Source organism: Caretta caretta, chromosome 27 (genome assembly GCF_965140235.1).
Source record: "Caretta caretta isolate rCarCar2 chromosome 27, rCarCar1.hap1, whole genome shotgun sequence".
Taxonomy (NCBI): domain Eukaryota; kingdom Metazoa; phylum Chordata; order Testudines; family Cheloniidae; genus Caretta; species Caretta caretta.
The window spans coordinates 15,310,351-15,335,159 of record NC_134232.1 but is presented as its reverse complement, the minus strand read 5'-3'; the positions used below and the strand labels follow the sequence as shown (position 1 = coordinate 15,335,159).

Below are 24,809 nucleotides of genomic sequence, written 5' to 3'. Positions count from 1 at the left end.
TGGGCACAGATCCGCTTCTTCTCTCCCAACACATCCATGATTTTTCACCTTAATAATCTTCCCTGTGGAATCAGTGGATACACTGACGGTGTAGCAAGTAGTAAGACTTAAGACAGGCACTAAAAAACCCATCTGGAACAACTGTGTACTGATCACTAGCCTGGGCTATGCAAGAGAGAGACTGGACTGTCTGTAACCTCAATCATCTTTGCCTTCCTCTCAATGGTAAGAAACGCTTTTCTCTACTCTCTGGTCCAACTGCTTCCCAGATGACCTGACTGCAAGGCCTCATTTTGAAGCCTTTTACTTCTTTAAACCTGATACATTAACAAGTGTAGTCAGTTGCTAGAAAAACCAGGTGTGCTACTTCTAGGAGATCATGGAAACAGATCAAAATTGCCACCTTCACACAAGCCTGCAGCAGCTTAATGGGATGCAGTTGCTCAAGTGCACAGAAGCTACAAGGTTCTAAAGCTTTTAATCTAAACACAAATATGACTACAGGACATAAGAAATTAAGTCATTCACACCTTTAATTTATAAACTACGACAGATTACTTTTTTGGAATACCTCTATCAGGAATGCAAATTTAAAGTTATTAAACTTTGATTTTTTTTAAGTGCTCCAACGAGCCCTATCAGCCAGGGCAAAAGGCCAAGCACCTATTTATACTCTATCATGTCTCTGATGATAAGAGCAGGTTAGACAAACACTTGTCAGGGATGGTCTAGATAATGCTCAGTCCTGCCATGAGTGCAGGGGGGCTGGACTAGATGACCTCTTGAGGTCCCTTCCAGTCCTACGATTCTATGACCTATTTCTACCTACTGTTATATTCTGATCTGCTAAATCCACACCTGCCTTGAGTCTGCATTTTGTGGCCTAGTACTCTCGTAAAGTGACCTGCTGTGACGAAGCGGGACTGTTCTTAATGTTTCCTCTGAATATTGTGGGGGTGTCTCAGTTTCCCCTAGGCAGTTCTTAAGTATCTAGGTGGTGGGATAAGGGTGTACGATCATTGCAGAGCCCTAGAGGGCAGGTGTGTGCAGGGGGTCTGGACACAGAGAATGGCCAACACCCTGCTTCCTGGCAACTGATGGCCTGGGCCCTTCCCCCCCTGCAAGGTGAGAGCTAAAGGGTTGGAGAACAAAGGAATCAGGTGCCCTCCTGGCCCAGGAAAGGGACAAAGCCGGGGGGGGGGGGGGGGGCGCGGGAGAGAGTTTCAGTTTGGAGCTGGCTGGGGACATGGAGTGCAGGGCAGACGTGGTTGTCTGGCTCACTACCCCCCCAAAATGGACCCAGCTGAGGGGTCCTGTTCTCTGTAGTTACAAGCTCTGTTTTAGACCATGTTCCTGTCATCTAATAAAACTTCTGTTTTACTGGCTGGCTGAGAGTCACGTCTGACTGCGAAGTTGCGAGGCAGGACCCTCTGGCTTCCCCAGGAGCCTGCCTGGCCCGACTGGCTGTGGGAAGCGCACGGAAGGGCACAGGATGCTGAATGCTCCGAGCTCAGACCCAGGAAGGTGGAAGCTGTGTGAGTTGATTGTCCTGCAGACAGTCTGCTCACAGAAAGGAGACTTCCCCAGAGACCTGCCTGGCTTCGTAGGGAGCAGTTCCAGATCGCCCGGGGACTCCGTGACACAAGCAGACTACCATCGTGACAATTTAGCCTGAAATCAAAGCTTTCTGATAAGACTGATCTCTCAGAGCGCTTCTGCATTTGCCACTCAAGGAAATGCATTTTACAGCTGATAGGGAGTCGTCCTTGCTTTGAAATCTACCTGTCTTGGTTTAGTGCCCAGAAAATAGCTCTTTGCCAGCAAGAGTTTATCATTAAGACACTTTTGAGCGTAATGGGGGAGATTCTGCATCTCCCAGAACAGTCACTCAGTCAGTACACACTGATTTTGCAGCACTGGTTTTGTCATCAAGATGATATTATCAGAAGACTCTGTGAAAGTTTCGGAAAGATCACACTCCTCCTACCCAGCACCACTTACCCAGCACCACTTGCAACATGCTGCGAAGGGAAAGTGGTGTGTTGCGCAGCGTAACCATCAAACTTGAAAAGGAAAAGCGAAACATTCTTACTATTCACTCTTCCTACAAAAAACACAGTCAGCGCAGAAGTGTCAGCTAAGATCAGCTGGCCTGTATGCAGAGCTTTGGGAGACCGTAAACAAAGTGAAGCAAGCAGTAAGTACTGGGGGGAATTTCAGCACGAGAAAGAATTTTACTTTACGTGGGGGTTATTACAACTGATCGAGGTAAGTCTAAACCAAACAGCTGGGTGTAACATTCTTGCTCAACAAGACTCTCTCGATCTCTACTAAAACATGAACAAAACGTAATGCAGGGTGTATGCTAATAAGTCAAAGAGTCAGATATAATTTCGTGAGCAATGAAATGCAGGCCCAGCCTTCCTCTTCAGTCCCTTTGGGCTAAGATCCTGATTTCCCATGCAAAGTACCTGTCACCTGCAAGCAACGCGCCAAGGAATTAACGTACAGATGACTGGGCCTCTGCATTTTCAAAAATAGCCAGCAATAATGTTTGTTTTACAATTCATGGTAACACAGGATACACTCGCTCAGATAACTGGGTCAATCCTGTGCAAGGGCTTTGAATATCAGGAGAGAGACCAGGCCACCCAGTCACTAGATCAGAGGGATGAACAGGTAGATTGCGTGTTTACCTGGATTTATCTCCCGGTAAGTTCCAATGCCATATGCATCTACTATATTCTGAAAGCCAGAAGTGAACTTGTTGGTTTTGTTGTAAGTTGGTGGGGTCTGATTGGTTTGCATCCTATTCAGGATGGATGGAACGGTGGATCCGCTGTGCTCCTGTTTTAAAAACAAGCAGACAAGCTGAGGTTAGAGACTCCTCCTTCCCAAGGCAAGCAAAGTACAGAGGGGCAGGTTTGCCTCTCATTGGCATCAGGAAAGCTGCAGGGAACTTGCATGTTTGTGGTCCACTTGCACAATGCAGGAACACACTGCAGCCCTAGGATAAAAGTTCCCCTTGCCTTTGTGAGCCCCCTGTGTGCCCCCACTCCAATATTCTCCCCCATTCTGATTTCTTCTGTCTGGGACATAAGTCACAGGGGTTAACATTTAGGAACTGCACTGGGAGGATGGGCAGGGCTGAGGTGGGGGCATATGCAGGAATCTATTAATGACACCCATCAATTAGTTCTTTGATCTATAGCCAATTACAGAGGTGGCTGCAGCTGCTGGCTCTGCTAACCAGATGCCAGGGACTCTGTGTGTTCCCCATTTCCCCCTTCTGGTTTTCCAATTTTCCCCAAAACCAATAAGGTTCTCTCCACTGATGCCTAGAACATTGCCTGAAATTTTGGAATTGATTGGATGGACAGTCAAAAGTTATTGCATTGCAGAGCAAGAGAAATGCTGTAAGAATGGAGTTTGGCCAGACAGGTCTGTAGGAGAATAAGTGTGCTACTATGCCACGCCACTCATCACGTCTCATCAGCTGGGAGTCGAGCACATGGGTCCCAGTTTTCACCACTCAGACATGGCAACTACACAACATCTGACTTGCTTAAGAGGCAGATCTGACGGACGAGCCATTATTTGAGGCTCAGTGCGTGCTGTTAAGAAGCATAAAAGCGTCACTTCAAAACTGTGTCTAGCTGAGATAACAATGGAAAAGCATGTCTATATTGGAAAATGATTTTGCGCAGAGGGTGTGTTCCTGTTTTATCATGAATCGAGGTAAGTACTCTAGTCATATGAGCACAGAGAATACAGGAATCTAGATTAAAGATCTTGTTTACTTTTATGGTTGAAGGACTTCAGATCAAGGAAAGACTGTGTGAGTATGGGGGAAGGATTCAGAACAAGGGGAGCCAATCATCCAGGGCCTGATCCTCAAGGAGTTCAGAGCCCAAAAGCATGTTACGGTTTTGCAGGAGGGAGACCTATAGGTTAGCAAGTAGTTCAGCAACTTATGGGAAGTGGGTTTCATAAAAATCTGACGAAAGGAACCGTATTTCACAGGTGGACTTTGTATCTCCAAGGAGGGACGTGCCTACTGTGCCAGCTGCCAAGTTCCCTCCAAGTATTTCTGGAGGGCAGTTGGTAGGTAGGCTCCTTATTGGCTGGGCTTGCCAACTTGCAGAGCTCTAGTCACCTCTGTCCAATGAGCAGCGTCAACCAGAGTTGCAAGCAGATCAGCAGACTTGCCCAATCAAAGGAATAAGTGCAGATATTGTTCTGGACAAGTTATCTCCATTTTTGACTTTATGGCATTACATGCCCCAGGCAAGTAACCAACTCTGAAGTATCGCCAACGTTTGTTCAGTCCATCTCTCCAACAACCAGTATTTTCTGGAGCTCTGGGGGAGTGCTTTTCTGGTAACCATAGTTTTTACAGTTTAAATAAAAGTATCCTCTAGGAAGGTTGCCATTTTTATATACAGCCTAAGGGATGCCTTTCAAAACTCCACAGTCCAGTCTGGCTCCTCAGGTACAATGATCAGTCAGGGTTCAGCTGGCTGAAGGAGGCTGGTCTGTTGAGATTTACATGGGAGGTAAGTGTTAGTGACAACTACTACAGTTCAAAAGTGAGGAGATACTCACGGTGCCTCTTCTGAGAGCAAACTGGATGGAATCGAGGTCCGCGACAGGACACCAGACTTCAGCAATCAAGCACTTCTGGGTCACGTCAATGTTACACAGGTTCAGGGTATGGTAGATAGCCTTCATCTTCCGCACTTTGATGAACCAGACGCGGATATTTTTAGCAGCTGCCTGCAGGACTCGCTGGCGATGGTCCTCCGTTTGGTTCAGCACCTTGCATGGAAAAGTGGGACCAAGACAGCAGTGACGTATTTGGTTGCAAAGCGTAGCGGGCAGTAGGACACAACACAAGAGTGGCTAGTGGTCAGGGCCTACGGACAAGCCTGAGTCAGTGGGGGGCTGAGAGCACAACACCCCCATGTTCAGAATTTGCTCTTCAGTCTCCTCACATGCACTCTAGTTTAGCCAAAAGCGACTCTTGGAAAGAAACAGCCTAGAGCTGTGTTGTGTATCTTCCTCCCCGCCCCCCCTCACCCCCAGCAGAGGATTCCAAGGGAGACAGGGAATCGTCCAGATGCTCAAGTGGAGATTTTTCTCTCCACCCAGCTTTACCTGACAATTGCAGAGAAATGACTGCAGACTGTGCAGTGCCAGAGCTCCACTTTGGTGGTAGGGGACACAGGGAGCTTATGTTTAAAGGGTCAGAATTCATTCACATTTGGCTTTCAGAACTGGCTGAGCAGAGGGAAAAAGAGAGAGAGTTTTCTGGCGGGGTCTGACTGGAATGTGCCTCCAGATCCGGCCAAGACCGTTTCAGAGACTGTAAAGCCTCTCAAATTCAAGTGGAAATGGCGGTATGTGACTAAGCGATCATGTGTAGCTTGGAACGAGCTCCTGCATTCTTGTCCATTTTCTGATTGCTAAGCAACTATTCTCAGCAGCTTCATGCTACAGAGTTGGCGTCTGTAAAAGCAGTGCCCTGCATTCAATGCCTTTCGTTGCAGCTTTTGCATCTGATTCCTCTCTTGACATTTTATTTCCATAAATCTCTCTCTCCATTAAATCCCTTTCAGTCTTCCTGAAATGCATCTTGCTTCCCTTTCTCTGGATTTAGCATTGACAGAGCTGGCACCAGGCAGCTTCACAGGTTGCCGATTCAGCTCATTGCTAGCCACTTGTTTATTCATTGCTTTCACTGACACCCAGAGCTGCACCACAAGAGATCAGTTTTTAATACAGCAGACCTCCAGGGCACCATGCTGTGAAAGTTCACAGACAGGCAGAAAACCTCTGGCAGCATGAACTAATACTGGCCTTTTAATCAATCTGTGAACACAGATTTGACCATTTTCATCTTCAAAGACCCTGAAGAAGAAAGCCTCAGACCATCAGGCTTCTAGCTTTGAAGACATACACTCCTCTTACTCCCTTGCTTGCCAGTGTGAATTTCAATACCAATGCCAATATTTACACATAGAGGGTTATTCACTCAGCCGCCTGGAAAAATTAAACCTCCCTAACTAGGCAGCTGAATGGAACCAAGTAGAGAAATAAAATTATTCTCTGATCTTGCAATTGTTTAATCTCATAGCAGATTCTCTACCTTGTTTAACTGGAAACTGTTAGCACAAGCCATACCTACATCTAGCCTAGCCAATTAGTCTCAGACAAATGGGATCCACCCATCAGTTCATGTAAGCCACTCAGCATTCCATAGGCTAAAGCAGCATTGACCCCATTTGTTCTGCATTATTACCATTTGAAGATCATCAATCCTGGTATTGACTCCAGAAGCCATTTCCTTCCTCTCCTGAGGTGTCTCTGGGCAAGGGTAGAGGGAGGCACGGAACCTGAATGGTTTAAGAGGAAAAGTCAAATTGATACATAATGCTCAGTAAAGGAGTGTTTTAAGATTATGGGCTTTGCTGGTGAAAATGTCTAGCCATCATTCACCAAGTCAGATGTCTAAAACTCAAGTTTGCTCAAGGCCAAATCATTATCTGACCACACTGGCTTCCATATCCAAGTCAAGCCCTTGACATTAACATAGTACATTTTGCAGGTGTAAAATTCATTCTGAGCAAGAGAAAAGGCAACAAAACTGTCAAAAAATATGTTGAGAACTTAGGCAACAAAACAAGTCTCAACAGCACCTTTAACTAGTAATCAACAGTGCATTCGACTGACAACTATTACACCAACGTAGCTGCCATTCAGAAGCACTGGCCTTCACCAGCAGGAAATCTTTCATGTTTCTGATGAGAAGCATGAGTTAATTTCAGCATGTGATAACTTGACTGCTTTCACATTTTTTCTATAACAGCAAAAGCAGTTCACCCCCTTTAAGGATTAAAAATGGGGGTGGCTAATTTGGTTGTCCAACAAACTTCAGTAACACATACCATGTGATGTTTATTAGTGTTACTATGTCAAGGTCAACTAAGGATTTTTATTATGCTATTCTTTGCATCATCACAGATTTTCTGATTAATACAGGCTCAAGGAACTGTTAAAGTACATATTAAGACACTCAACTTGTATTTCAAGCTGCATTACAAATATATTATATGAACGACCTGATTTTCAGAAGTGCTAAGCACGGCTGAAAAATCAAGCCACAGGTGTTTTGAAGTCCGATTTCTTCTTACCCTTCACAGATTTTCTTGACTCTATTTTTTAGCTGATCACCTTGGAAAAAAATAATAAACACCGACTTGTGCACGTAGTCTCCCTAGAACAGACAAAACCAGATGCAGTGTAAGACCCAAGTACTATATAGGAACTAGCTATTCTAGCACATTATAACACAGCTCCTTATTCTTCCTCTTGCATATATGAATATACAGGAAATTATAGCTGCACATTGAGTCAAGAACATACCCTATCACTGTAACAAAAAACTCACAGTGAAAGGAACTTTCTCTTAGTTTAGTGGTCTCTTCGTACTGTAGCTAAATGCTCTATTTGCTTATCAGATCTATAAAACCTGTACAAGAATAAATTGAAAAATCATGGGGAAATTAAAAGTTTCTGTTACTTAACATTTGGCTGCAGTTAGGTGTGTATCACTATCTCTTCCAGCCAGCCCCACTCTGGCTTAAAGTAGCAAGTAAAAGAATGAATGGAAATAAAGGTGATGTATGTGGTATATTTAATTAAAGGAATACCCAGAGCCTAAAAACCTGGAATTCTCCAGGGAGGTCCACAGCACATTCTTTGTGCAGCTGTTTGGATTTAGATATCTAACTCCCCTTTCCTGCATTTGTTAATAAGATGTTGTTCTACCTTACATAGGAAATTTAGCTTAATGTTTCTGAGAATAATTACACTAGGTGTAACCTCATTGTCCAACACTTCCTTAAATTAAGAATATAGTCCCTCTCTGGCAGACAGCTGGTGTTCAGTTCAGTTACCAGCAATCAGTAGAGCAACACAGCAACCAAATTCATAGGGAAAATAGGAAGTAACAACTGAATGAAGTTTCAAATCTTTATTTCACTGCAGCCCACAGTCCTCCTTTTGCTAATTCTTAACTGAAGCAGCTATGGAGTTGCAGAGTTATTTTGTTAATGGCATACACCGATGTATAGCACCCAAAAAAATGTTTGGGTGCTATACATCGGTGTATGCCATTAACAAAATAAAATAAGCATCCCTCCTAGTCAGAATGTTTACCACGGGGTCGGCAACCTTTCGGTGTGCTGAGTCTTCATTGATTCACCCTAATTTAAGGGTTTGCATGCTAGTAATACATTTTAACCTTTTTCGAAGGTCTCTTTCTATAAGTCTTTAATATATAACTAAACTATTGTTGTATGTAAAGTCAATAAGGTTTTTAAAATGTTTAAGAAGCTTCGTTTAAAATTAAATTAAAATGCAGAGCCCCCCGGACCACTGGCCAGGACCCGGGCAGTGTGAGTGCCGCTGAAAATCAGCTCGCATGCTGCCTTTGGCACACGTGCCATAGGTTGCCTCCCCTGGTTTACCATTTAGATTGTAAGGAAGGCCAATGGAACTAAGAGCTACTATAAAGGCCTTGAAGCTCACATGTGGTGACCATCTTTAAAAGATTAAAAGGAAAGATTTTTTTTAAAAATAGTGCAAAAGACTCCAAATGAGTAACAGATTCTATACAGAGACTTACAAACTGGTCACCACTACCACCCAAACAAGGCAAGAAGTACTCAGCCTCGGCTGCAGATAGGAGTAATACTTACACAGTACTGTAGATGGACATGGCACTTTACAAAATAAGGAGTCCCTATCCTAAAGAGGTTACAAGTGAAGGGCCTGATCCCGCAACTCTAGCCCGAAGGCAAGAGGGGATGACTAACCTAGGGAGTGGCCAGGGAGGACCATAGTGAAGACAGTGCAGTCATGCAGGTTTCAAGAACATGGAATGTCAGTGAACATGCAATGCAGGTGAAAAACAACTCTGAACTCAGGCTGTATCAGGAAGAAACCATTTCTCAGGAACAAATGCCTTTGTTATTTCAGGACCCGATCCTGCAATGAACTCCATGCAGGTAAAATGGGGTGAAGAGCTCACAGAGCTCATTGCAGGATCATGGCCCGAGTCTGACTGTACGTTTGTTACTCATTTGGGATCTCCTAGTATTTTGCCTCCATGAAAAGCAATTCATTTTACCGTCACAGGATCCTCCAGGGGGTTTTCAATTTCAGCCTGACGCAGGAATACGTTTCCTCGACACACTCGCCACAACATGCGCTCAAAGGTAGGGATTCGCTCACGGTTGATCACGCCGGCCACAAATCTGCATGAGGCGGAAAAAACTGTGGATTAGGATGCTGCCTCTGGTGTTTGTAGAGCACAGGCACAAAGAACCTGGAGCTGCAAGAGGTTAACTGGAGGCTAGCTAATAAATCAAGGTTTTAAGCTACAAAATCCAGCTGACTTGTTTTGGTTAGTTCTATAATCAAAATGGGACACGGACACGAAACAGCTGGAACATGCCAAAGGCTATACCCTCCATCCCCTTTGACAGCAAGCCTTACTGTCCGCAGATTAAGTACTTAAAAAGTAAAAAGCACTTTAATGCATTCAAACAGTAGTTTCCCCTTCAGTCATATGACTTCCATGCCTGTTGCTGTCAGTTTCACGCTGCTCCTGTAACTTCCACGCCAAGGACTGTACAAGGCAGGAAGGGCAGACTGTGCAAGGCAGGAAGGGCAGCAACAGGCTACATGGCTTTCAAAGACCATAGGCATTTGCTTTAGAGGAGAGCACTGGTGCAAACTCCTAGGTCCAGTTAAAGTGGTACGACAAAAGTGCTTATGGCTTCTACATTTCCGTTTCAAAGGTGACCTGGAATCAACTAATGAAAAGGGATAAAAATAAGTGGCCTTATTGTCAAAGACGCTATGCTCCTATTGACTAACGGAAGCTATGAATTTTCTGTAAGTTTGAAAATCAGGCCTCAAATGCTTAAGGAATAGACTAGCTCTAGCTTTCTGTGCTGGTATGCAAGACACCAGAGAATGACTTCCTCCTTCAGCTACTTTCTCCCTGGGCTAGCAGGGGTTGGAAAGTTAGCAGATGCGGGGGCAGGGAAGGATGGAGACCCTTATTAGTTGATTGTGGATTGACACTGATAGGCCTAAGGTCCCAGTGTGGAGGTCCTCAGGACTGTGTTTGAAGCCCTCTGGATTCCAGATGGGAGTGAACAATTAAGGCAGACAAAATAGAAAGCATAAATCTTGCTGTTACCCAAGTCGTAGAGGGGCCCCTCTTCCGATCTCACTTGGCTCCAGGAGCGAAGAGGATTCCTCCAGCAGGTCTGGATCCGCCATCTGCTGATGATGCAATTCAGCCTGAATTCACAAATCAATTAATATCTAATGAAACTAGTTAGTGGCATGCAGGGAAGAGGAACCAGGAGACAGTTTCCAGGGCGGGGGTGGGGAGGACACACAAAAACACCCCCAAAGGATACAAAAAAAAAAAAAAAAAAAAGGATGATGGAATAACAGAGACCAAGGGTCACACAAGGGAGGAGAAAAACAAGAGGTAAGCAGAATGGCTCAGCAAAGTTTCTAGACAAAAGGGTCTGGAAATTGCAAAAGAAAAACAAGATGCTTGTGGGATATATAATTCTGCAGATGGGTGGAAGTTAGATTGTACCCAAAGTTATGTTCCCAAAGAATGTTCTTAACTTTTTGAAGATGGTGTAGAGCAGGGAATCGGCAACCTTTGGCAAGTGGCCCGTCAGGGAAATCCGCTGGCAGGCCAGGATGGTTTGTTTACCTGCAACATCTGCAGGTTTGGCAGATCACAGCTCCCACTGGCTGCGGTTCGCTGTTCCAGGCTAATGGGGGCTGCAGGAAGCGGCGTGGGCCGAAGGATGTGCTGGACGCCGCTTCCCGCAGCCTCCATTGGCCTGGAACAGCGAACCACAGCCAGAGGGAGCTGTGATCGGCCAAACCCGCAGACGCTGCAGGTAAACAAATCTTCCCGGCCTGCCAGCAGATTTCCCTGACGGGCCACGTGCCAAAGGTTGCCGATCCCTGCTGTAGAGTGACCCAACATGCTTCCATCACTACTTTCTGAACTTAGGGGAAATGGATGAAGAGAGGTACAGATAAATATTCATTTATGTACCACATGACTGCTGTGTTTCTGTGCATTTTCTATATATTTACCAGTGGCCACAGGTGTTGCAAACATAGATTGCCTTTTTAAGCGGCACAGCAGTCAGGATTCTTTCACTCTCAAATTCAGTCCACTCGAGCCAGGTTCATAAGAATGCTGCCCAGGCAAGATTTCTGTAGTAGGTCCAGCTGACTAAAACATAAGGAAAGTTTGCACTTCTGCTGCACCCAAGAACTGGATGCTTTACCAATCTTTACACCTCACAATATCCCACTGAGGAGCACAGATAGTGCCATTTCATTCTAAAGTTGGGTGACCTTAGCCTAGTCCCTTCACCTCTCAATGCTAAGTTCATACATTAAGTCAGTGGCAAAGCCAGTAATGAAACCGGAGAGTCCTGGCTGCTAGATGTCCTGTCTATCCAGGACTCGGACTCTCCCTCCATGAATGCACAATGTCTATGACCTGAAGAATGCATTTTTGAGAGTGAATACCCTTTTTTCATTGTAAGATATTCAGCACCTAGATAAATACCTATATGGCAGTGATGTACATAGACCTAATACCACCAACTATGCCAGTCCCACCAATTCAAAACAAGCACATGACTTGACTTGCTGGGGTCATCATGGAAAAGGCCACCCAAATACAGGAGAACCTGCTTCAACACAGGAAAAAGAAACTCACTGACCGCACACCCTGAGTTGTCACCTACCATTCCACAATGGAACCCATGCGGTGTATCATCAAACAACTACAACCCACACCTGAAGGGGGCCACATTTGAAAATAATTCTTTCCCAAACTCCTCCTTCTGGCCTTTGAATAACCCCTCAACTTCACCATGCTCATCGTCAGAAGAAAGCTCCCCAGAAACCAAGACATACCAACTCAAAGTGGCACCAGACACTATCAGAGTAACAGATATAAAACCTGCAGATGTATCCCCACTGCTACAATGATCAATACCCCCCCACAACACACCTTTCAAGATTCATGGGTCCTAGACATGCCTGCCACAACATGCAGTGTATCTCATCAAGTGCATCTAATGCCCCAACAACAACAACTATGTGGGTGAAACCAGACAAGCGCTATGCTCTCATATTAACTCCCACAGAACAATGATCGAAGACAACACCACCATATCAGTGGTGGGTGAACACTCTTCACAAAGCTATCACTCCTTATCTGATCTTTCAGTACTTTTCCTCAAGGGAAACCTGCACAATACCTTCCAAAGGTAAGCCTGGGAACTCAAATTCATAAGTCTGCTAAACACCAAAAACCCAGGGACTCAACAGGGACAATAGTTCTATGGCTCATTACAACAATCTGTAAATACACCACACTTCCTACTGCCCTTAACGGCCCACTTCAAACCCTTTATGCATAACAACCTACCGCCCAACTGTCCGCTTCATTTCAAGTGACCACCTCCAACATTCTTTACCCCTTCTGCTTGTCCCACCTTGTATTTAGCTCAGTCACTCTACTTCCTTCCCGAGACCTAAAGTGCTCTGAGTAGCTTGAAAACTTGTACCTTGCAGCACCACAAGTTGGTCCAGTACAAGATATATTATTACCTCACCTACCTTCTCTCTCATATTAAAATGGAAAACTGTAAATTACTTTCTATTTATTGTGACTAATTTAAAGGCTGAAATTCCTGGGAACATAACTTGTAAATATTAGTGATTCAAATTAGGACGGATGTTAATACCACATCCTCTCACAGAGCATTAACACAATGCATCACTGGGAACTCTGTCCCAAAATTTCCACCCCTGCAGTTTATAAAATGAAATGGAGAAACTAAGGAACTCCTCTGTGCCAAAAAAGATCAAATGCTACCCTGAGATGTGCATGTGCTTTCTCACTGATTTCAATGGGTGCTCCTTGCACAGATATGAAGGCAGAATTTGGCCCTAAAGATGTAAATTGTGTGTACACTACAGCCTTGTAAAAATGTTATGCAAGTTTACCAGTGAAGGCACAAAATCCATATGCCCACATATTCTCATAATGAAAATCCCCAGAAAGATATTTTACTTGCCAAACAAAAAAGGCCACTTGTTCTGGGAGAGAATTTTGCCAGGCTGATGTACCACACACAGGATACAGCTCAACTGCCCACTCATGAATACTTAGCTACAGTTTACAAAAACAGTAAAAATAAATAACAAAATTAAGGTAACCATTAGTGTACTTCTGAAGAGTGATAAAGAAATGTTTTCCCTTATAAGCCAATCCATTCCACCATTTTAGGCATTTAATCCAAATAAAAGTAAACTGCATGGAAACCTTAATGTTTCATAGAGGAAAATAACTAAAATAGTCAAGGGCCCCAAACCAACACACCACCGCCCCAAACTGAATGACTGTAAATTACTTTTTAAAATTAAAATGGCAGAATTCCTAGATCTAACAAAACTATGGAAAATAAGATCAATTCTACCAAAGGGGCTTGTATTGCATTTGTTGTAAGACAATATTTACTGTTGCTAGATTTTTGTAAGGTGCGTGTTAGCCTAGATGAGGCATGCCTCATTTTTGCCAACACAATTTATATTTCAGAGTATTTGTCAAGGCAGAAAGATAGTTTCTTGCTTAAACACATCTGTGGAAACAGCTCTATTAGCTAGGGTAGTCGGGGATGCAACCCCATGCTTTGGTGTCCCTGAGCCTCTGACTGCCAGAAGCACAATGACGGGGATGGATCACTTGATAATTGCCCTGTTCTGTTAATCTTGGTAACAAATCCATCTTCTGGCAGGGTTGGTTATTACAACAAATGTTACTATGCAATGTAACTGTAGCAGGACTATTCAGACTCCTGGGAGTTTGTTGGGGAAGGTGAGAGCTGTTCAGACACAATGTAGGAAGACGGAGGACTGGCCATCCCATAAGGTCTCTTCGGATCATAATTTTCACCAGCTTGCAATGGAGTATCACAGAGCATCAGAACTGCAAAGGAGGATTTTATCTTATTCTGCATAACAAACACCCAAGCCTATACCCTCCTATGTATACAACTCTATACATGATGGGAATGACACCAAAGAATCATTTAAAGCAATTTTGGAGCATCAGTCACACAGATTAGGAGTCCCTTAATTTCAAGGCCCAAAATTAGAGATTTAGCCATCTTCCTTCCCTTGATTAGTGAGAAAACCAAATCTTGAATGAGAAACAGCAAGAAACAAGAAGTTCTGCTATGCAAATGCTCTCGACAGGTGTAAGTAGCACATACAATTCAAGCCCCTTCACCTTCATTTTCACAAGAAATGAAAGGGATTCAATTCACCATCTAATTTATTAATCCAGAGCCCAGAGGGGGATGACAGATGCAACACAAACTAAAGAAAGCAGATTGTGAGAGGAGTTAAGAGGAAAGGGAGACAGGGGACTGCATGCCATTAACCATTACTTTTCCAGTCTTCTTTACGCGCTCATATTCTAGGATGCTTATGGTAAAAGATTCAGAGAAATCTCTCCAGCTCATACTGCTCTTCATAAGCAAAGACAAGAAGACTGAGAAAAGGATCATCATTATCGACAATATATATATACATATATGTGTGTGTGCATGTTATGTAATGGACAAGAAATGGCTACATTGGAGACATGTCATTTCGTTCTTTTATGACTAATATTCTATTCATTCTCCCTCTCCCACTGCACATTCTAGAAAAACAGTAAAGATTGAGTAGTAAGTCATTTCAATTGAGCCATTTCTTGTGTAACTAATTACTATGAATAACTGAATACACAGACTTTTAGTTACAGATGAAAAATGTCTTCAAGTGTTGAAGGCACTGTGCAAAGATGGTATTTTCAGTGAAGAAATAAAACAGTGATTAGTGATAATAGCTGGACTGCACAATCTTAAGAGTCTCAAGAAGTCTTCCCAGAGGCAGATATCAACCACTGGACCTAGTCAACGTGCATGTGACGTCAAGTTACGTCCACTGAAAATGGAAGTAGTTAGCTCTAAATGTAATACATTCAGTGGAAGGTTACTCAGTGAGTATTTATCCTGAGACCGTATTACAAATCTCAACGGGTTATTGCTTTGCTATAATCTATATGCTGCTATGTAACATCTGCTACTCCAATTGATAGGAGGGATAAATATTGATATTAATCTTGCCTGGTTGAGAATGTGAGCCTCATGGGAACACTTGTTACAAATGCCTTTAAAATGGGCAGAATGACCCACAGTTTTTGTTTCAACATTACATGGATTTTGATCAGATTAAATTGAAATATGTTAATACCGTACCTGAAGAAAAGCATTAGCTAGGTGTTATTTACTATATACTTTGTAAGTGTAAGTACCCTGAAAAGAGGTGCATTAGCAATGATTTTATACAACACTAATTGCACTTGCTCTGTTTTTTCCTACGTTCAATTAGAACAGGCAGGAAATAACCCTTGTTACTTACTGCAGTCAAGCAGTAGATCATCAGGTTGTCACTGTTTGTCCAAACAGACTCACCTAATGGAATCAGCAACTTGCAAACTGACATTCAACACCTGAAGAGGAAATAATCATACAGTACCCAGCCCGTTGGCTGATCACAGCCAGTAGCACCCATGTTATCAGTCATGATGCATGTGAGAGTCTAGGCAGGACAACCTTAATGGTAACTCTTTTGTTCATATAAAAACCATGCCTGCACCAGAGGAGAATAAAGTTTTCAGGAGGCCAGCTCCGCAGAACTATACACTTCATGCCTTTACAATCAGCAGGGCACAAAGCTCTTCAGAACTCCATAGCCAACTCTGGGCTGGTATGGAATGCAACACATACTATGCAAAATATTTCCCTCCCAGTCTAAGAAGGTACATGGCCAGTTTCCTCTCCTGAGAGAGAGAGATTGTAAGGTGCTTCTATATAGTTTAATACAACTGAAAGGCATTTTGTAAAGATCACCTGGGCACTTTATCTGCAAGTCTCAGTTTTGCTTTGCTGCTGAACCCTAGGTGACAGCAGGGCAGCATTTCATTGTTCTGGAGAAAACACTTGCAATGCTGCTGTCAAGCACTGGTCAAAATGAACACTAACCAAAAAGCCCAACTGTTAGGTATCTAAATGGTAGTTCTGCTCCTGAACTTGCCAGTGAGCATTTCAGAGCTTGATCAAAAACTCACTAAATCTGACAGGAGTCTTGCTATTAACAGCAAAGGATTTTGGATCAGGCCTACAGAATCCAAGTTTTATATTCATCCCTCATAACAGAGGATTTCTGGGGTTTACTTACATACTTGCACCAAGCAGAAAAATGCATATTGGAGGGGGAAACAGCCTTAGTCTCGCAGTGATGCTGTCATCTATTGACCTGCTTAGGCTTTTCAGAAGCCAGGAAACAATGATTTATTCAGCACTTGTCTCCACACAATTAATTCTATGTTTTTACTGGGAACACGCACAGTAAATATAAATAATCAGAAAATGTAAAACCATGATTGGCTGTGTGTGCATTGCATGAAAAACAGAAAATGATTTGAGAAAGTTTCTTAAACCAAAAAAAAGTATAGAAACCAGTCATCTAAAATAGCAAATGAAAGACAACACTCTTGAGAATAAAAATGGCAATTTGTGACAATAAACCACCAGCTGATTCAGTGCTAAACCCCCCTGATAGTCTGACCTCATCAAAAAACTGCTGAGTTTTGCGCAGTATAAATTTTAATTCTGTCAGCTCTAGGAAGTTTCTCTTCAGAGCTTCCTGGTTTGTGTTGATCTCTTTAAGCTCATTTTCAATTTTCTCAAAGTTTGCCTGGGGAAGAAAAGAAGAGGAAAAAAATGTAAAGTGAACCTAAAAATAAATGCAATTTAGCTCTAATTAATCACACAGTTCAAAGTGTGCTGTGCAAGATCTTTTCCTAACGGCATTCAGGTTACCCATAATTACTAGATGCTGCCTGCATCCTGTTTTCTTCACAATGCATCTTAAAACATTAGCATCAGATTATTATAATGCTAAAGATTAATAATTAGAGTTGTACCAGTTTACATGAACTCTAAATTTGGTCCTTCGTTTTTAAAAATAAGTATTCACTTGCATCTTATACATACATACATACACTGAAGTTACAGCAAACTATGCACAATGTTTATGAGTTGGATCCTCAGCTGGTGTAAATCAGTGCAGCTACACTGAAGACAATAGAGCTTTGTTCATTAAACCAGCTGGGGATCTGACCCTGTATATTCTTACTACTAAATTCCAAAGAACTCAATTATTGAGACTAATTAGCACAACTTCGGCTATCTAGACTCAGATACTAGTTCAGCCTTAATGAAACACTATTACCTCTAAATCGATCATGTCACGTGGGAAAGGCACCTCTGGGTTCTCACCGGTGTCCAGGATTGGGATGTTCGCTTTTTTAATCTCCTTCTCAACAAACCCTAAAGACAGAAAACGTTTCACAGGTAAGAATCACTATGAGAAACAAAAGCAAGAAACTGCAGCATCAGTCTCTCTGCACCTTCACATTCCCCAACACCTCACCTGACCGGCAGCTGCGTATCCCGCCCCCACAACCATCCATCCTATCTGTAGCAGAACTCCATCAGAATACAGCTCATGTGGCTGCTTTAAAAGATCTACAAGTTCTCTTCTCCACATGAAACAAATCTTTCCAAAAGTAGCCTAGCCTACTGGGAAACGAATGTTACCTTACCACTAACACAACACTTAGCTATGGCACATTATTTCAAAAGTTTAGGCTGCTTTCTTCCCTTAAAGCTAGTATAGAATTAGAGGCATGCATTAAAGTAAAGCAAGGACATACTGAGTTTCCGATCCATCTCCTCACATCTCCTGACTTCGTTAACAAATTTACGCTGGAACACATTCACATCAGGGTTCAACTGCAAACAGAAACACACATTTCCTTAGGAATGTTTAAATGTGAAAGATCATGATTACTAGTTTATCAGGGTTGTGTGTGGGTTTTTTGGTGAGTGGTGGTTTGTTTTTAAAGAATGATGCAAGGAAAGTGTATAGCAGATATGATTGCTGTGCAGCATGACCCTCCTTACGGATAAGTAACAACTAGCTGGAATATATGTACTTGTGGCACAAGTGGGCACTGAGATAGCAAAGATTAATCATGACACTTGACCATATAAAACAGCAGCCAGGATCTTAATGATCTGATGCATTTTACTGACACCGGAAAGCAGCCACTTACATCACGAAACTGAACCTTCCCAAGCTCTCCTAACTCGCTGACACAACAGTATGCAGCTTCCGACTGGAGGAAAAGCTGAGCCAGGGTCATCTCCTCACTTCGGAAAAGCTCCCCCATGATGAAAGGCAAGTGTCAGTCAAACCAGGAGTGGAATTTTAACCCTAAAATAAAAAGGTTGTAGGCCTGAGAATGTACAGCAGAGTCTGAATCCCACATTCTCCCCTGTACAGGCACATTTGTGATAGGACAATTTGTCTCCGATAGAGGAGAAAAAGTATAAAACACAGTCCCATGGAATAACCCTACACGCTGCATGCAAATATTTTGACTTAAAAATAATACAAGAGGAAGTGATGATCCTTTCATAAGATGTCTGAGAGGTCAAGTAGTTCTTCGGCACCTTCTGAAGAAGGACTATTTCATAACTTTCTAAGGAAACACCTTGGTGAATCACGACAGATCTTACTCATTGACCCCGTGGTACCAGGGAGGGGAACCCTGCCACATCACATGGTCTGCAAAGCACCATGGAGAGTTAACACACTTCAGACAATTCTTTCTTCTTCAGCAACCTAAGAACTCTGCTCTTCCAGGGCTGTCTCTTTCTGCTCTAAGCCTTGTACTTCGAGTGATGCTCTCAGAGGCAAACCAACTCACGTGGTAGCTAAAGGCCGCCTACTGAAATGTCATCTTGGAAGCAGTCGACTTTCAGCTGACAGCATCCCTGAATTGGCAGGGAAGAGCTCCACCATGAAGGGAAGAGCACTGCCATCATACAACACTAGTGCAGTTCAGAAAATGCACCACACTGCATATTGCGCTATGGTGCATCCCTGCTGAGGCAGAGAACACATTCTTTTGCTCTTCTCTTCATTCAGCTGCTATATTTCCACCCTGCCCCACCTTAAAACTACAGCCTATTTGGAGGGCTGTCAAATTATCATCACAAGCAGGGTAGTGCTTCACTCAATACAGGTTTTAAAACACAAGACATACCACACAAGAGAAGCTGGCACTATCAGTGGTCCTGAATTTTTATTAGCTCAAACTAACTGAGCCTCTGAGACCAGAATCAAAACGAATGACACTTTAGTTCAGTTCTGGCCACAGTGATTTCTGACTTCACATTGCTGAGTGGAATTTAGCTGCTGGTATGACACATTCTGTCTGGGTGACCACAGGGGTTGTTTTAATTACTGTATCTATGCCCAGATGCTGTGTGAACATGCACATGCAATTAAAAATCCATCCACACACACACTGTATTTCCATTTTGAAATCTGCCGAACCATGAGCCTTGAAACCGACTGGATGGCTGGGTTTATTCAAAATATACCGTTTTTAAGTGGAAAAATATCCCTTCCCACACACTTAGGCAAACCAGGAGGATACAATATGCATTCAGAGCGAAGTGAAGCGAAAACCAGACACAGCAGCACGGTGCGACCGCCAGGCTGAAGCCCACGCGATTCGGCACAGTTCGGGAGGCTACACCCTGGCGCACCCAAGAGGGAGCCCGGCAAGGCCCAGGCGGAACCAGCGGCGCCGGGCAGGTGGCCGATGCCCAGCCCGGGCACCGAGCGCGCAGCACCCTGGGGTGCAGGGGCGGGCGCTTCGGGGACAGGGACGCAGGGGCTCGGAGGAGACCAGGCCAAGGGGACAGCGACAGGCACAGGGCAATTAGCAGACCCTCCCCCCCCCAGCAGGGCACACGGGAAATGAAGGGGGGGGCAGCCTGAGGGCTGAGCTCCCCCCCAACTGGGGGCTCCCCGTGGCCTCTCCTCGAGGGGACCCGGCCCCCCAAGCGCCCTGCAGAGCGGGACGCCAGCCAGCCACCCCCACCCCGGCTCAGCCACCAGGGGGCGCCCCCAGCCTGCCCCCCCCCCCCCTTACCTGCAGCCCACCCCGGCCCCTGCAGCGGCCGCCGCAGCCTTACCTGCGCCGCCCCGGCCCCCCTGACGTCACCGCGCACACGAACGTCGTCCCCCCCCCCGCCGCAGCGCCGGATCACGCGAGGGCGTCTCCTAGCGACGGCCCGGCGGCCATCTTGTTCCCCTTTGGCCGGCTGGGCCCCTCCGCCCGGAAGTGCCCGGAACGGGGGGAGGGGCCGTGGCTGCGGGGGGGGGGGAGGGGCAGAGGGCAAGCGTCGCCCGGCCCCATGGCCCCAACACCTGACGTCACAGCATGAGCCGATGACATCACGGCACAACCTGCTGATGAGGCCATGGAGCGCAGTGGTGTTTTGATGCACTAGGATGACGTCATGACAGAGCAGGTCGTGCCCTTCCGTGGGTTGGTCTCCAGTATTGCAGGGGGAGCCCTGGCCCCGCTCCCCGTGCGACACCGCGGCAGGGCCGGGCGTGAGCGCCTCACCACCTCGCACCAACGTGCAACGTCGCACCAACCTAGCGCCACCTCGCACCAACCTAGCGCCACCTCGCACCAACGTGCAACGTCACGCCAACCTAGCGCCACCTCGCACCAACCTAGCGCCACCTCGCACCAACGTGCAACATCACGCCAACCTAGCGCCACCTCGCACCATCCTAGCGCCACCTCGCACCAACGTGCAACGTCACGCCAACCTAGCGCCACCTCGCACCATCCTAGCGCCACCTCGCACCAACGTGCAACGTCACGCCAACCTAGCGCCACCTCGCGCCAACCTAGCGCCACCTCGCACCAACGTGCAACGTCGCACCATCCTAGCGCCACCTCGCACCATCCTAGCGCCACCTCGCACCAACGTGCAACGTCACGCCAACCTAGCACCACCTCGCACCATCCTAGCGCCACCTCGCACCAACGTGCAACGTCGCACCATCCTAGCGCCACCTCGCGCCAACCTAGCGCCACCTCGCACCAACGTGCAACGTCACGCCAACCTAGCGCCACCTCGCACCAACCTAGCGCCACCTCGCACCATCCTAGCGCCATCTCGCACCAACGTGCAACGTCACGCCAACCTAGCACCACCTCGCACCAACCTAGCGCCACCTCGCACCAACATGCAACCTCGCATCAACCTAGCGCCACCTCGCACCAACCTAGCGCCACCTCGCACCAACGTGCAACGTCACGCCAACCTAGCGCCACCTCGCACCAACCTAGCGCCACCTCGCACCAACGTGCAACGTCGCGCCAACCTAGCGCCACCTCGCACCATCCTAGCGCCACCTCGCACCAACGTGCAACGTCGCGCCAACCTAGCGCCACCTCGCACCATCCTAGCGCCACCTCGCACCATCCTAGCGCCACCTCGCACCAACGTGCAACGTCACGCCAACCTAGCGCCACCTCGCGCCAACCTAGCGCCACCTCGCACCAACGTGCAACGTCGCACCATCCTAGCGCCACCTCGCACCATCCTAGCGCCACCTCGCACCAACGTGCAACGTCACGCCAACCTAGCACCACCTCGCACCATCCTAGCGCCACCTCGCACCAACGTGCAACGTCGCACCATCCTAGCGCCACCTCGCGCCAACCTAGCGCCACCTCGCACCAACGTGCAACGTCACGCCAACCTAGCGCCACCTCGCACCAACCTAGCGCCACCTCGCACCATCCTAGCGCCATCTCGCACCAACGTGCAACGTCACGCCAACCTAGCACCACCTCGCACCAACCTAGCGCCACCTCGCACCAACATGCAACCTCGCATCAACCTAGCGCCACCTCGCACCAACCTAGCGCCACCTCGCACCAACGTGCAACGTCACGCCAACCTAGCACCACCTCACACCAACCTAGCGCCACCTCGCACCAACATGCAACATCACGCCAACCTAGCGCCACCTCACACCAACCTAGCGCCACCTCGCACCATCCTAGCGCCACCTCGCACCAACGTGCAACGTCGCACCATCCTAGCGCCACCTCGCGCCAACCTAGCGCCACCTCGCACCAACGTGCAACGTCATGCCAACCTAGCGCCACCTCGCACCAACCTAGCGCCACCTCGCACCATCCTAGCGCCATCTCGCACCAACGTGCAACGTCATGCCAACCTAGCACCACCTCGCACCAACCTAGCGCCACCTCGCACCAACATGCAACCTCGCACCAACCTAGCGCCACCTCGCACCATCCTAGCGCCATCTCGCACCAACGTGCAACGTCACGCCAACCTAGCACCACCTCACACCAACCTAGCGCCACCTCGCACCAACGTGCAACATCACGCCAACCTAGCGCCACCTCACACCAACCTAGCGCCACCTCGCACCATCCTAGCGCCATCTCGCACCAACGTGCAACGTCACGCCAACCTAGCACCACCTCACACCAACCTAGCGCCATCTCGCACCAACGTGCAACATCACGCCAACCTAGCGCCACCTCGCACCATCCTAGCGCCACCTTGCACCAACCTAGCGCCACCTCGCACCAACGTGCAACATCACGCCAACCTAGCGCCACCTCACGCCAACCTAGCGCCACCTCGCACCAACGTGCAAAGTCACGCCAACCTAGCGCCACATCACACCAACCTAGTGCCACCTCGCACCAACGTGCAACATCACGCCAACCTAGCGCCACATCACACCAACCTAGCGCCACCTCGCACCAACGTGCAAAGTCACGCCAACCTAGCGCCACATCACACCAACCTAGTGCCACCTCGCACCAACGTGCAACATCACGCCAACCTAGCGCCACCTCACGCCAACCTAGCGCCACCTCACGCCAACCTAGCGCCACCTCGCACCAACGTGCAAAGTCACGCCAACCTAGCGCCACATCACACCAACCTAGTGCCACCTCGCACCAACGTGCAACATCACGCCAACCTAGCGCCACATCACACCAACCTAGCGCCACCTCGCACCATCCTAGCGCCATCTCGCACCAACGTGCAACGTCACACCAACCTAGCGCCACCTCACACCAACCTAGCGCCACCTCGCACCAACGTGCGACATCGCGCCAACCTAGCGCCACCTCGCGCCAACCTAGCGCCACCTCGCAGCAACCTAGCACAACTTTGCGCCAACCTAGCACCACCTCACACCAACCTAGCACCAGCTCACACCAACCTAGCGCCACCTCACACCAAGCTAGCACCACCTCGCACCAATGTGCAACATCACACCAACCTAGCACCAGCTCACACCAACCTAGCGCCACCTCGCACCATCCTAGCGCCACCTCGCACCAACATGCAACGTCACGCCAACCTAGCGCCACCTCGCACCAACCTAGCACTGCTTCGCGCCAACCTAGCACCACCTCGCGCCAACGTAGCGCCACCTCGCGCCAACGTGCGACGTCGCACCAACCTAGCGCCACCTCGCACCACCATGCGCCAACGTAGCGCCGCCTCGCACCAACCTAGCACCACCTCGCACCAACATGTAATGTCGCACCAACCTAGCGCCACCTCACACTAACATGCGACGTCGCACCAACCTAGTGCCACCTCATGCCAACCTAGCACCACCTCGCACCAACCTAGCACCACCTCACACCAACCTAGCGCCACCTCGCACCAACGTGCAACATCACGCCAACCTAGTGCCACCTCACACCAACATGCGACATCGCGCCAATCTAGCGCCACCTCGCACCAACCTAGCACCACCTCACACCAACCTAGCACCACCTCGCACCAACGTGCAACGTCACGCCAACCTAGTGCCACCTCACACCAACATGCGACATCGCACCAACCTAGCGCCACCTCGCACCAACGTGCAATGTCACGCCAACCTAGCACCACCTCGCACCAACCTAGCGCCACCTCGCACCAACCTAGCGCCACCTCGCACCAACGTGCAACGTCACACCAACCTAGCGCCACCTCGCACCAACGTGCGACATCGCGCCAACCTAGCGCCACCTCGCACCAATGTGCGACATCGCGCCAACCTAGCGCCACCGCACACCAACCTAGCACCACCTCGCACCAACGTGTGACATCACACCAACCCAGCACCACCTCGCACCAACGTGCGACATCACACCAACCTAGCGCCAGCTCACACCACGTGCAACGTCGCACCAACCTAGCACCACCTTGCACCAACCTAGCGCCACCTCGCACCAACCTAGCGCCACCTCGCACCAACATACGATGTCATGCTAACCTAGCACCATGTCGCCCCATGATAGGATTTTACACCAAAATATCGTGACGTTGCATCACGAGAGGATGTCACACCAACATATCATGTTACAGCAATGTATCACCACATCACACCACAATACATCACTCCAACACATCACGTTGCACCAACATATTACCACATCACAACAACATATCTTCACAGTACCACTGCATCATGCCAAAAGCTAGTGTGTTAAGTTAAAAATGTCATAGTACTTTTAGGTTTTGTCATGTTGTCATCACGTTGTATCAGAACTCCAGTGTGTTGTTTGAAAAGTTCATGAGGAGCAGTACTCTGCAGTTCTGCACAGATATGGCACCAAATGTACATAGAGG

The 24,809-nt window shown here is 47.2% G+C and overlaps 1 protein-coding gene across 6 annotated transcripts in view; it reads right to left on the bottom strand.

Annotated features, from left to right (window-relative positions):
• Positions 1-20,398, bottom strand: part of ATP6V0A1 (ATPase H+ transporting V0 subunit a1) — a 47,603-nt gene extending 27,205 nt beyond the window's left edge. For 2 of the 6 annotated variants that reach the window (XM_048829938.2, XM_075123627.1), the window contains exons 1-11: positions 20,258-20,313; positions 18,365-18,525; positions 17,963-18,041; positions 17,479-17,576; positions 16,813-16,941; positions 10,274-10,377; positions 9,194-9,320; positions 7,194-7,276; positions 6,302-6,395; positions 4,606-4,818; positions 2,697-2,847 (exon numbers count right to left, since the gene is read on the bottom strand). In XM_048829938.2, the coding sequence (XP_048685895.1) occupies positions 2,697-2,847; positions 4,606-4,818; positions 6,302-6,395; positions 7,194-7,276; positions 9,194-9,320; positions 10,274-10,377; positions 16,813-16,941; positions 17,479-17,576; positions 17,963-18,041; positions 18,365-18,481 (1,195 nt within the window). In that variant the 5' untranslated portion in view covers positions 18,482-18,525; positions 20,258-20,313. Of the gene's footprint in view, positions 1-2,696; positions 2,848-4,605; positions 4,819-6,301; positions 6,396-7,193; positions 7,277-9,193; positions 9,321-10,273; positions 10,378-16,812; positions 16,942-17,478; positions 17,577-17,962; positions 18,042-18,364; positions 18,526-20,257 lie in introns of all 6 variants that reach the window. The other 4 variants (XM_075123628.1, XM_075123629.1, XM_048829937.2 and 1 more) reach the window with 3 other exon arrangements.
• Positions 20,399-24,809: the final 4,411 nt, after the last annotated feature.